This window comes from Epinephelus lanceolatus, chromosome 17 (assembly GCF_041903045.1).
Source record: "Epinephelus lanceolatus isolate andai-2023 chromosome 17, ASM4190304v1, whole genome shotgun sequence".
NCBI classification, from domain to species: Eukaryota; Metazoa; Chordata; class Actinopteri; order Perciformes; family Serranidae; genus Epinephelus; species Epinephelus lanceolatus.
Genome location: NC_135750.1, coordinates 12975317 through 12987643, shown reverse-complemented (window position 1 = coordinate 12987643; position 12327 = coordinate 12975317). Strand labels below are relative to the sequence as shown.

Below are 12327 nucleotides of genomic sequence, written 5' to 3'. Positions count from 1 at the left end.
GGAGAGGAAAAGTCTGAGAGTGTTAGAAAAACAGAAGGCAGACTGTGTTTGCTTTTTCACCGACATCAGTTATAAAACATCCACATCCAGTAATACATCCTTTCCACTTTCATGCTCCCTTGACTTCAACATTTCCTTGTTTCCTTCCTTTTCTCTTTCCATCCCATAATTTCTTTCAAAAAAGGGAAACTAATGATCAGAATGAAAAGATGGAAGTAGCAAGGAGACAAAGAAGGAAGGAAGGAAGGAAGGAAGGAAGGAAATGAGAGGGACAGATGTGAAAGATCCTCTCCTCTCCTCTCCGCTCCTCTCCTCTCCTCTTGCACCTTTTAATCCTTTATTTTCCTCTCCCTTGTTTTGGTCTCTCCTCTTCTCTCCTCTCCCTTGTTTTCTCCTCTAGTCTCCTCTCATCTCTTCTCCTTGCCTCTCCTCTTCTGTCCCCTGTTTCTCCTCTCCCCCCTTGGACTCTCATTTCCACTCCACTCCACTCCTCTCCTCTCCGCTCCTCTCCTCTCCTCTCCGCTCCTCTCCTCTCCTCTTGCACCTTTTAATCCTTTATTTTCCTCTCCCTTGTTTTGGTCTCTCCTCTTCTCTCCCTTGTTTTCTCCTCTAGTCTCCTCTCATCTCTTCTCCTTGCCTCTCCTCTTCTGTCCCCTGTTTCTCCTCTCCCCCCTTGGACTCTCATTTCCTCTCCTCTCCTCTCCTCTCCTCTCCTCTCTTCTCCTCGTTTCCTTTTGTCCTCTCCGCTCCTCTCCTCTCCTCTTGCACCTTTTAATCCTTTATTTTCCTCTCCCTTGTTTTGGTCTCTCCTCTTCTCTCCTCTCCCTTGTTGGGGGTGTCCTGTGCTCTGTGACAGGGAATGGAGAGCTGGTATGTCATTTCTGAGCAGTTGTTTAACATTTACTGTGTCTGGCAGACTGTTTTATTCAGGAGCAGTTTTTCTCTGGTTTTGTTTCTTATTTTTCTTGATTTGAACTAAATGGTTTTCAGTCATTGTTGAAATGATTTAATAAAGGGACTTGAAAACCAAAAACCCTTGTTTTCTCCTCTAGTCTGCTCTCATCTCTTCTCCTTGCCTCTCCTCTTCTGTCCCCTGTTTCTCCTCTTCCCCCTTGCCTCTCATTTCCTCTCCTCTCCTCTCCTCTCCTCTCCTCTCCTCTCCTCTCCTCTCCTCGTTTCCTTTTGTCCTCTCCGCTCCTCTCCTCTCCTCTCCTCTCCTCTCCTCTCTTCTCCTCTCTTCTCCTCGTTTCCTTTTGTCCTCTCCTCTCCTCGTTTCCTTTTCTCCTCTCCTCTCCTCTCCACTCCTCTCCTCTCTTCTCCTCTCTTCTCCTCGTTTCCTTTTGTCCTCTCCTCTCCTCTCCTCTCCTCTCCTCGTTTCCTTTTCTCCTCTCCTCTCCTCTCCTCTCCTCTCCTCTCCTCAGCTGACTCACTATCTGTGTACAGTCTACTGATGAATGAGGTCAGTGTGTGTGTGTGTGTGTGTGTGTGTGTGTGTGTGTGTGTGTCAGCTGTCTGCTCTTGCGTTCGGAGCAGTCTCAACATCACTTAACATCTGACATTTTGGGATGGGAGGGGGATGAAACTACACACACACAAACACACACAGGCACTTTACTTTGCCAAAACACACAATATCTCTCACTCATTGCACACACACACACACACACACACTCTGACGGAGCGAGACTAAAAGTGCATTACGCAACCATGTTCCAGACAGTGGTAATGTAGTGTGCCAGAGGGCCAGGCGGGCAGAGAGACATGCCAACAGACACAGACGCACACACACACACACACACTCTCAGAAACATTGTACGCCCTCCTACACACAGATCATAAATAAGTCACTCCATTAAAATGTTTGTTTAGACTGACTCATCCTGCTAGCAAAACAAACAAACCCCCCTCCCCTCTACACACACAAACACACACACACACACACACACACATACACACTCAGGTCTGAGCAGGATGGGATGTGAAGGGCCTTTGACCCAACGTCAAGCCTTCGGGCCTCGTAGTGTCGTCAAACATTAAAGGTGGGACGACGCAGCGGAGCGAGAGCGCTTATCTTTTTTTAAAGACGAGTGGGTGATCCGCCCGCTCCCCTCCCAAAAGTATTTTTATCCCTCATCATGACGGGGAGGGTGAACACTCCCTGCTCGTCTCTGTTTAATCAGAGTTTGGGTCCAATAATAAGAGATCTGTAGAAGCACTACCTGCTCTTCTGTATGCAGAATTATCAGGAATTTTTTGAGATTGTTTGACGAAAAACCAGAAGAAGATGTTTGAGTCTAAAGGACAGAGATGATGGAGTCAGCTGTGAAATGAAACAGCTGTGTGTCTTAATATTTCATGCAGCATTGAACTAGAAAGATGTTTCTGTTCTCCATGTGAAACCGTCAAATGAGTCTTCAGTTCATGTCAGACTATCGAGACTTTATTCTCCAGAGAAGTTTGCTGCTTCTGAGACAACGTGAAAGAATTATTCTCCACAAACACATACATTTACTTTTGGATTAAATGTTACCTTAACTAAAGCCGAAACTATCAGTTTGATTTGTCCATCACAAGTAGGTTTGCACGCTCACGGTTTTGTCTCGGTGATTTGGTGCATAACAGTAAACATAGTGCAAAAGCCAAGAGATGTATAAAATAAAAAACTTTACAGAAGAAATTTTGAAAAAATATAAGAAATATGTAAAAAAAAAAATCCGTTCAATTCAGCTTTATTGTCATTTTGCTATGCATTTGTGTGCAGAGCCAGATGAGAGAGCGTTTCTCAAGCTGAATGATAGAAAAATAAATACCGTCATGAAAATCATCATTAAAAGAGATACTTTAAAAACATCCTTGCAATAAAATTACTACAAAAACAGACACTGGCAACAATAACAAACACTAAAAACAAAATGTTAAAAGGTGCCCAGTACAGGTGTAACAATAAAAAGTTCAAACTGATGTGTGCAAATTGTATACAGATGTGGGGGTGTAAAGGGCAAATAAAATCAAAGTCTGTTTGTAATATCGAAGAGCTGAGTAAAAATGTTTCATCTTTTATCAAGCAAAAATGCCAAGTATTTTCTGGACACTTTCCCGCAGTACCAAACCCACCTGACATTGGTTACACAACCGTCACTGTCAAATATGTAGGTCATTCTGAGGGAACCTAATCATTTTAACGTATAGAAAAAAGGACCCCAAGTATCGTTAAATTCATTGGATAAACCAATAGCTGAGAGCTGAATCTTTTCCAGAATGATAAAATATAGGATGTCCTTTATCCAGCGAGTATGAGAGAGGGGTCTTGTTGATTTCCAAGTGATCGATATTAGCCATCTGGCTAATAGGGTTGTAAAGGCTATAATAGCCTTTTGGGGCTTATGAAGGGAAGATGGTGAAGGAGAAATCCCAAATTAAGCACAAAGAGCGTTCGGTTCAATTTGCTCCCAGATAACTTCTGACAAGGGTGGCAAAGATATCTGTCCAATATTTGCAAAGCGAGGGACAGAGCCAGAAAGAGTGAATAAGCGATGTCACCTCGAGCTCTGGGAAGTTTTACAATTGTTTTTTTGTTTTTGTTTTTTTTACTGTTTTCTGACATTTTATAGCTTGGTTCTTGCAGATACCTTAAAAGTCTTAATTGGCATTGAATTAATGTCTCTAAAGTCTAAAGAATACTAGGACATGAGAAGTAGGATTTTATGTCTAATATTTCTGGTGTTGCATTATAAAATCTCAAATAAATTGGTAACATCTATTTTTTATTTGATTTGCCAAATGCCTCTCACATTAACATCATTATCTGGATAGTAGAAACCACAACACTCATATTTAGTTTCCACCCGGGGTGCTCAGAACAGAGGATCCACTGTCTGCTTGCTAGTTGTAACTGCTCACTGGATGACATGGGAAACTGCAGATTCAACAAAAATTGGCTATTTAACCAAGATTTCGTGGCATGGCTGAAACTGGTACAAGGCAATGGAATCCCACCTGCAAAATGAAAAAATCACCCAGAAAACCTGCCAACAAACAGACATATTTCCCAGTTATGTTTTACCTTCATCTTTGCCACAAGACAAAAAATTCATGATTTATATTACAGAAAACATTTAGGCAAAACTGTCCTGACCGTAAATGACTGATGTCAGCTCATGTGTTTTGTTTTGTTTTTTTTCTTTGAACTTTAGTTATTGTAAAATTGATCTTACTTGTCTGAAGCTGTAGGAACCCGATATTGACTTAACCATTACCCCTTTGATGCTCAAAGTAATTGATAGATGCAGCCCTAACCATAAAGCCTGATTTATGGTCCTGCGGTGTACCTACAACGTACCTACGTCGTTGCCGTGACACCGTCGTGAACCCTTCGAACTTCTCCGTCACTCCATTTCGTTGCAGTGCACTTCACCGCCAGAGCGGTAGGAGGCTGCATTCCTTTCCTGAATGGTCATCGTCGTCTCTAGTTGATTCTTTGTTTAGCTTCTGGCTTTTCCGGTCACAGAGAAATGAACGCGGAGCACGGACAGACGGCTCCGTCCGTATCCGTGTTGAACGTTGAACATAAATGGGCCTTAATACTGCAACATATGTGCAACATCTACATCGCCAACAGAAGATGTTTAAAGATGGCGGGGATGGCGCAATCTGGAAATACGGAACCAGAAATGCGTTGCTACCAAGCAAATCAATCACAGCCCTCTCGGTCTGCGCTGGGTCTGCGTCGCCTCGACGTGTAGTTACATTTTTGGGGAGGTGCACGTCAGGCTACGCCGGGGGCTATGGCGAGCCTTCTGCGTAGCCACGTACCCTACGACGTAGCAACTTCATTGATTTAACGCAGGACCATAAATCAGGCTTAACTGTTTGCTGTTTTCACTCTGAAGTCCTTCTAAAAAAGCAACAGCCAGAATTTAGTTCTGAACTTCATGCTTCAAACATTTAAAAAAATGCCAGTCTATACCCCCCCAAAATGTCAAAATGACAGGTTCTAAGAACAGTTTGTGTCCATGAATAAAAGATGCATGACTAAATAAATATTAATGTAAAAATGTGACCATGAGTGCAGAAATGTACTGATGGACTTGAAACTTAAGAAAATTCAAAATCTTAGGGATGCACTGATTTAACAGCCACACATCAGTATCAACTGATATTCACCTCATTAGCCCCTTTTCCACCGCAGGAACTTTTATCATTTGTCTGGGATTTTGAAAAACACGCCTACACGACACGGTAACTGGTGAACAGCTGAGCGGCTGCGATGGAAACGAAGTGAAGATAACTCAAAAATGACTCGAGTTGACGGCAGCTACACTTGTTACTGTCAGTAACATTAAACCTTAGCGAGTATGAAGCCAGTACGTTATCAATACATATGTTCAGCAAGCATCAACATGTAGATAACGATATTCAATATGCTCCGTCCACAGTCTCTCATCCACCACTAACATTATGTGTTAAACAAGGACAGCTCGCTAGTTCAGCTGATAGCGAATTGTTACTAATAAGCTCAAATGACAGCTGTCTATATGTAGACTAACTTAGTTTGACACTTATCTTAAAATACTTTGAAACTTAGCTGCTGGCTGAGACAACCAGCCCCAACTCTCTACACCAGCATGTAACCAGCCAAGCTGGCGGAGCCAAATACAGGGCGCACGCCGAATCATCTACATCATTAGCCTGATCTGAATAAATTTTCCGGAACTTTGAGGTGCGGTGGAAACACAAACCACACATATTACCAGGAATTCTTTTACCCAGGTAAATAAATTCATGGTAATAAAAGTTCATTGAAATGTTGGTGGAAAAGGGGCTTTTGTGCCTATCGGCAAATAAGATGACATTCACTGATGGCAGTGGCCACTGTATTTCCATTGTGTCACATCAGTTTGGTGCAGGCTAAAAAGCAGGGCTCAAGACTAATGGCGTCCAGTTGTCTCATGGACAATAGAAAATGTGTTTGGGACGAACAGAGATCTTCCTCTGGACGCTGATAGCTGCGCAAAGCCGACAGGAACCTTTATGCAACACCCTGATTGATTGCAAAGCGTGTAGTTTAAAGACTAGGGAGGATTTTTGTTGAACTTGTTTGTTTACTGTTGTTTTAAATTGTCAAATATTTTGTACATCTCAGGCATCTCTCTCTGTCTTTCTTTGTCTCCAGCCGCCAGCAGCAGTTGGCTTCAGGAACATGTGGCCGATTTGAGTCGAAGGTAAGAACATCTGCAGCATCCCTGTCTGTCTGTCTGTCATCCCTCCTCTCTCTGCCTCCCTTTGTTTTTCACCCTCTCTCTCCGCCCCTCTCTTTGTCCCTCATCAGCAGATTTCAGTCTCAGGTAGGAACAGGAAGGATCCACTTACACTGACTCAACACACACACGCACACACTCCTGACGGCAGTGAAAGTGCCCATCCTGTGTGTGTGTCACTGCTTACAGTGTGAATCTGTGTGTCCAGGTGTGTGTGTACAGATGGCCTTTCCTCTGAGGTCAGAGGTTACCCTCGGTCAGTGTGAGGTTTCAGGGTCAGGTGGGCAAACAGATTGGCTCATTGATTGAGCTTCTTAGAAACAGCTGTAAGATCAGTGTTATGATACAGTGACCTGAGAACACACACACACACACACACACATCTGCCCAGCTTCTCACTCGTGACCTGGGTTCAAGGGTCAAAGGCCACTGCAGCCCAGTTATCAGAAGGATCTATTGGTAAAACTACACTTTATCCATAGCTGACTGATCACCTGTCAAGTGTGTGTGTGTGTGTGTGTGTGTATGTGTTTGTATCCAGTTCAGTAACACTGCTGTTGGAACACGTTCTTACCACATACAAACCGCACCAGAGTTTGTTTGTAACCGGACTGAGACCTTCTTGAAGAGGTGGTCAGCCAGGTGCGATTGCTGTGTTCACACCTGCCCTAACGAACTGCACTGAGCGGGCAAACAAACTTGAGTTAGATTGAACCGAACCAATCAGGGCAGGTGTGAAAGCACCCTTAAAGCCTGGGCTTCTAGTCCTGAACATCTTTCTTTATGTTGTATGAGGAGAGACTCCAGAGATTCGATCCATAGTACGCTGGAGCAGACAGACTTGAAACAAACTTTTGGAAACTAAATTTTAACTGTGGCACCAATTTTTCGAAGTATTTGCGTCTTCATTTTGCATATACAGCCTAGTTTTGTGACAACACTATCTTTCCAGCTGTAAAAAAGTTCTTTAAGTCCTGATGGTTTAACAGTGTTGTGTTCAGTGATCCAAAAAGCTTCTCTACACAACTGCTTATCAATTATATCTTCACCTCGAGGGACTTGTGTAATTTTTCTGACCCCAAGAGTTTAGGGGAGGCTATTTAAGAGAATCTGTACTGTGGCAACTAGTGGGAAGGAAGGCCAACTATTCTGTAGCCTCCTGCCACCTGTGTCTCGGCCAAAATATTGCACTTGAACAAGTGGCAAAGACTACAGCCAATGTCCAAGTAGCACATATGTTCTGCATGTTCTGCATGAGAGTAACTCTCCATAATCCTCATTCTGAAAAGGAAACCAGAGGACCAACAGGACGGATTCAAGACCCTAGTTAGCCAGTTAGCATAATTAACAACACAATGTGATTTTGAATGATGACGAACTCTGCAGGCTCAGATGCTGATTCAACATGCTGAATCGTTTGAAAAACTGCCGAAAAAAGCAGACTAGTGCCACTGGTGCAAGACACTCCGCAAAAACTAGGGCAACAGACGATCAAAGATGGCCCGACGTTGACCGATGGTTGACCGTCGGCTTGGTGTGTCTGGGCCCCCGAGTCCTCAAATAAAGTTTGTTGCCTCAAGTCTGTGTGCTCCAAGGCACTTTGGACCAAGTCTCTGAAGGCTCTCCTTACACAAGATTCCCCTACTCTGAGAGCACAGAACAGGCCTGTTACTTCTTGTGAAGGGGTTGACGTGCGTATAACTTCTTCCTTCATCTTTCTTTATGTTGCCATAGTAACATATACACTGACTCCAAAGCAGACTGATGCTGTTGGAATGAACATTACATCCCAGTGTGTTTTCCCACATCTGACGTGGGTGAAGAATAAGATGTGTGCACGCACGCACGCGCGCACACACACACACACACACACACACACACACACACAGAGTCAGCAGCTCAGTTGGTGCAGGTTTCTCGGGGCGACAGCCTGGAGAGTTGTGCAGCAGCAGAACTGAGCTGTGATTGGCTGAAAGGGCAGAAATGAACAGGACGTCCCAGCCTAGTTTCCAGTCTTTGTGTGTGTGTGTGTGTGTGTGTGTGTGTGTTTGTGTGTGTGTGAGAGAGAGAGAGAGAGAGAGAGAGAGAGAGAGAGAGAGAGAGAGAGATGCTCTGTATGCCTTTATATGAGCACTTAGCGTGTGTGTGTGTTTGGATGTGATGTGTTTGCTTGACTGTGTGTATCTGTTTGTATGTGTGTGTGTTGCTGTCTGTGTTGTAATAGCCTGTCCCTACTTAACCCCAGCAGGGTCTGGGGGCCAACTGGGTTATATAAAGCCTGCTGCTCTGTCGGCCTCACCAGCCAGAAGCCTGAGTTGTGTGTGTGTGTGCGTGCGTGCGTGCGTGTGTGTGTGTGTGTGTGTGTGTGTGTGTGTCTGTGAAAGTTGCCAGCGGGGAGAAGGGAGACAGATATTTTGAGAAATTGTGTATGACAGAGAAAGAAAGAGAAATTTATCTGTTTGTGATTGTTATCAAACCCTGATCCTGATTTTTTGTTGCATCACTTTAAAAGGAAATCTAAACATCTGTCTACATAGTTTAGCCTCTATACTAAATTCTTTCTCGTAAAGGTATTTTGGGATTCTCTTTGTTTTAAAGATAAAATCACGCCCTACCGCCTCCACCTTTGTGTCTGGATATCTTGTCAGTGCTCTGATCTCAGCCAGATGTAAATAACATCTGTACATTTACACCTGGTCATGGAGAAAAAGTCCACGCAACAAGTTGAGAGGTTACCTAACTCTGCCTCTTTCTGCCATCCGTTCGTCTACGGACTACAAAGAATAATGTCAAATATCTTAAAGTGGCCATGTTTACATGCACACCAATATTTCACTATAACTCTGAATATGACAATATCCAAATTTTAAGTGGATCAGCAGATTCCGTTTGGATGTGCTGGATTAGAAGGTTTCGATTCACTGGTCCACCTATGTGCCAGCCCTCACCTACGGTCATGAACTCTGGGTAGTGACTGAAAGAATGACTGAAAGAATGAGATCGTGTATACAAGCGGCCAAAATGAGTTTCCTCTGTGAGGTGTCTGGGCTCAGCCTTAGAGATAGTTGAGGTGGTTCGGACATCTGATCAGGATGCGTCCTTGGCACCTCCTGTTAGAGGTGCTCCAGGCACGTCCCACTGATAGAAGGCCCCGGGGCAGACCCAGAACATACTGGAGAGATTACATATCTCATCAGGCCTGGGAACGCCTTGGGGTCCCCCAGGAGGAGCTGGAAAATGTTGCTGGGGAGAGGGACGTCGGGGGTGCTTTGCTTGGCCTGCTGCCACCAGGACTCGGTCCCGGATAAGCGGATGAAAATGGACGGATGTTCTGAATTAGGCCTTTTTTCAAATGTCGTTTCTTCGGTTCAAGACGTGTGTGATATGCTGGCAGTATCTGAGTTAAAGGTGCATTCTTTGGACATGTAGTGCATTCAGAATATGCGTCTCAACAGGGATGTTTACTGTAGCAACACACAGCCTCTTGCCTGTTTATTGTCATTGTCATGGATCAGTTGTACACGAACCAACTAGCCAGCCATTTGCCCATTTGCTTTGTGTAGAGGTGCATGCCCAAAAGAAAAGCCCACATTTCTGCTCAGAAAGAGAAACACAAATTTAAACACATTGATATGCACAAATCTTACAATGCAGATCTTTTTCAAGGAGGTGGTTAAAGAATTAAAAGAGGGAGGCTGTGTTCGCACGATCCAACAACTCTGTTAGCAGTGGAAAACTTTGAAAAAAATCCTATTTTGATGCAACAACGCAAAATGAGAAGCAGCTCCAGCTGTTCCTATTCCTGGAATATTCATTTTCATCTGCCATGTAACCAGCTTAGCAGGAGTATTGTCCTTTTCGGAGCAAGGGCAGAAACTGGAATATTTGGTGCATGTAAACATAGTCAACATCAACATGAATACTAAATATCATATCCTTTTATCAAAGGATTTTAAGAAATATCTTCTATCTATAGAAATGTTTTCAGACAGAAAACTCTTAAAATAAAATAATATTATGCCTCTTTTATATACAGTATGCTTTTTGGTAACTCCTTTTCATTGCTTTATTAATTGTGTTTCTCCTCTCAGCTCCTGAATGTGCAATTTCCCTTCATTTGATTGTAACTAATAGCATCTGGCTGTAAACATACAACATCAGTGTCACGTCAATACTTTAGAATTTCTGTACAGTAATGAAAACAAACATTTTGAGTTTTCTACATCATCTATTACCGTTTTCTGTTTATCATTCTGTCCCGTGTGGAGCCAACAGAGCAGAGTATCAAGTGTTTGTTTGTCTCTCTTCTCTAATCCCTCGCGCTCTGTCTGCAACGTGTCTGGATTAACACACACATACACACACAGGGTCACATGTCAAATTATATCAATGCATCACGAGGGATTATGGGATTGCTGGAATCGTCAGTCTCATCCCCAAATCTGTACTTTTCTTTTTCCTAGTATTTCTTACTTTCTTTCTTTGTATCTTTGGGACATGAGGTGCAGTATTCCGGACATTAACATTAGGGTACTGTTCACATTTTCTAAACACACAGAGCGTCTCTGCCTGTCTGTCTGCTTGCTTGTGTGTGTGTATATGTATGTATGTATGTATGTGTGTGTGTGTGTGTGTGTGTGTGTATGTATGTCTGCTTGTCTGACGAATGTTGAAGAAGTCAGCTACGTAATTTAACAGACACAATCACAGACAACAGTGATACCAGACTATTTCTAAAATGAAATTGAAAAGAAACTAGACCAGGCAAGACTATCGGTGCTGCAGCGATAGATTTGGCCCACCGGGAAGCCGTCTGTAGAACTCCATGACCGGCTTCCTGATTTGGGGCTGCTTTGCCGCGGAGACAACAGAAGTGCCGCAAGGTGCCTGGAAGCTGGGAAGCTGCCTGCGGAACTCCATGACCGGCTTCCCGGCTTCGGGGCACTTTGCAGCACTTCTGCCTCCTTTCTGAAGTTGGCAGCTCCACGGAGCTCTGTTTTGTCCGCCATAAAGGGTTTAGTCAAATTAGTTAAATAATTTCCATCTAAACAAATTTTGTTATATTAACATCTATTTTAACAAGATAAATCAAATCATTCGAGTGTTAAAGCCACATACAGTGAATGTAAGTGGAATTATACGCTATAGTTTATGGCTTCAGATGTCAGTTACTAAAAGATATTGCCAGATGTATGTGAGGAAGCTCAACTCAACATGAAGTCTTATTTTCTGCAAGAATCAAACTTTCTGTAGGGAACAAAAATAAGCATCTTAAATCTGTTGAGGGGAACCCAGTAGCTCAAATGTTGCGAGTCACTGCGCTGTTTTCGGACTCCATACCGACGCTCTGTGTTCCTGATACGATCACAGAGCATCCAGCAGTGAATCACAACCTGTGCTCATATATCTGCCGTCATACAGTCCCATTTACCATCTTCTCTCTGAGGACATTACCTCCGTTGTATGTCTCTGCTTTCCATTTTAACGAGACCCAGATTCACTCATTCAAACCGAGCTGGATGATGTCATAAGAATGTAAAAATCTTTCATAACCCACACACAAATATTCACACATATTTCCTCTCCTTTTTCCTCCGCTCCCCTTCTCCATCTTCAGTTTTCTGAAAGTCCTGCCTGTGGCAAACATGTGACTCTCTTGACATTAGTTACGTGTTGACATCCATGTCACCATTTTGTTTTGTTTTTTTCCAAACATTATTTAATGACAAACACCTTGCGGCGTCCAGCCCCTGTGCTCCTCTTCATGTTTGTGACAGCGCTCGATGCCATCGGGCCGCGGCGGCTTCAGAGCGCTGCCCTTTGACGTATTGGAAATTCAATCTGACACACAGCACCGGGCCGATCCGCCCGGAGACACGTTCATTGACCCGTTAATCGGTTCCAGGAACACCGGGCTGGGTGTGTTACCCAGAGAGCGTACAGGGTCGGCTCTGTTTAGGGTTTTGGGGAATAGGTTGAATGTTTGAGGCCAACTGCCGGGTCAAACAGGGCCAAAGAGTCGTTACTCACATTAGAAAGGGCAGTTCGAGAAAGCAGCAAGATCTTTTCT

General features: G+C 43.6%; 1 protein-coding gene across 1 annotated transcript in view; it reads left to right on the top strand.

The window, feature by feature from the left end:
• The window catches only part of slc30a6 (solute carrier family 30 member 6), a 73840-nt gene that overhangs the window by 50042 nt on the left and 11471 nt on the right, over positions 1 to 12327 (top strand). Inside the window, exon 10 of the mRNA XM_033614103.2 lies at positions 6173 to 6221. Within this exon, the coding sequence (XP_033469994.2) occupies positions 6173 to 6221 (49 nt within the window). The remainder of the gene's footprint in view (positions 1 to 6172; positions 6222 to 12327) is intronic.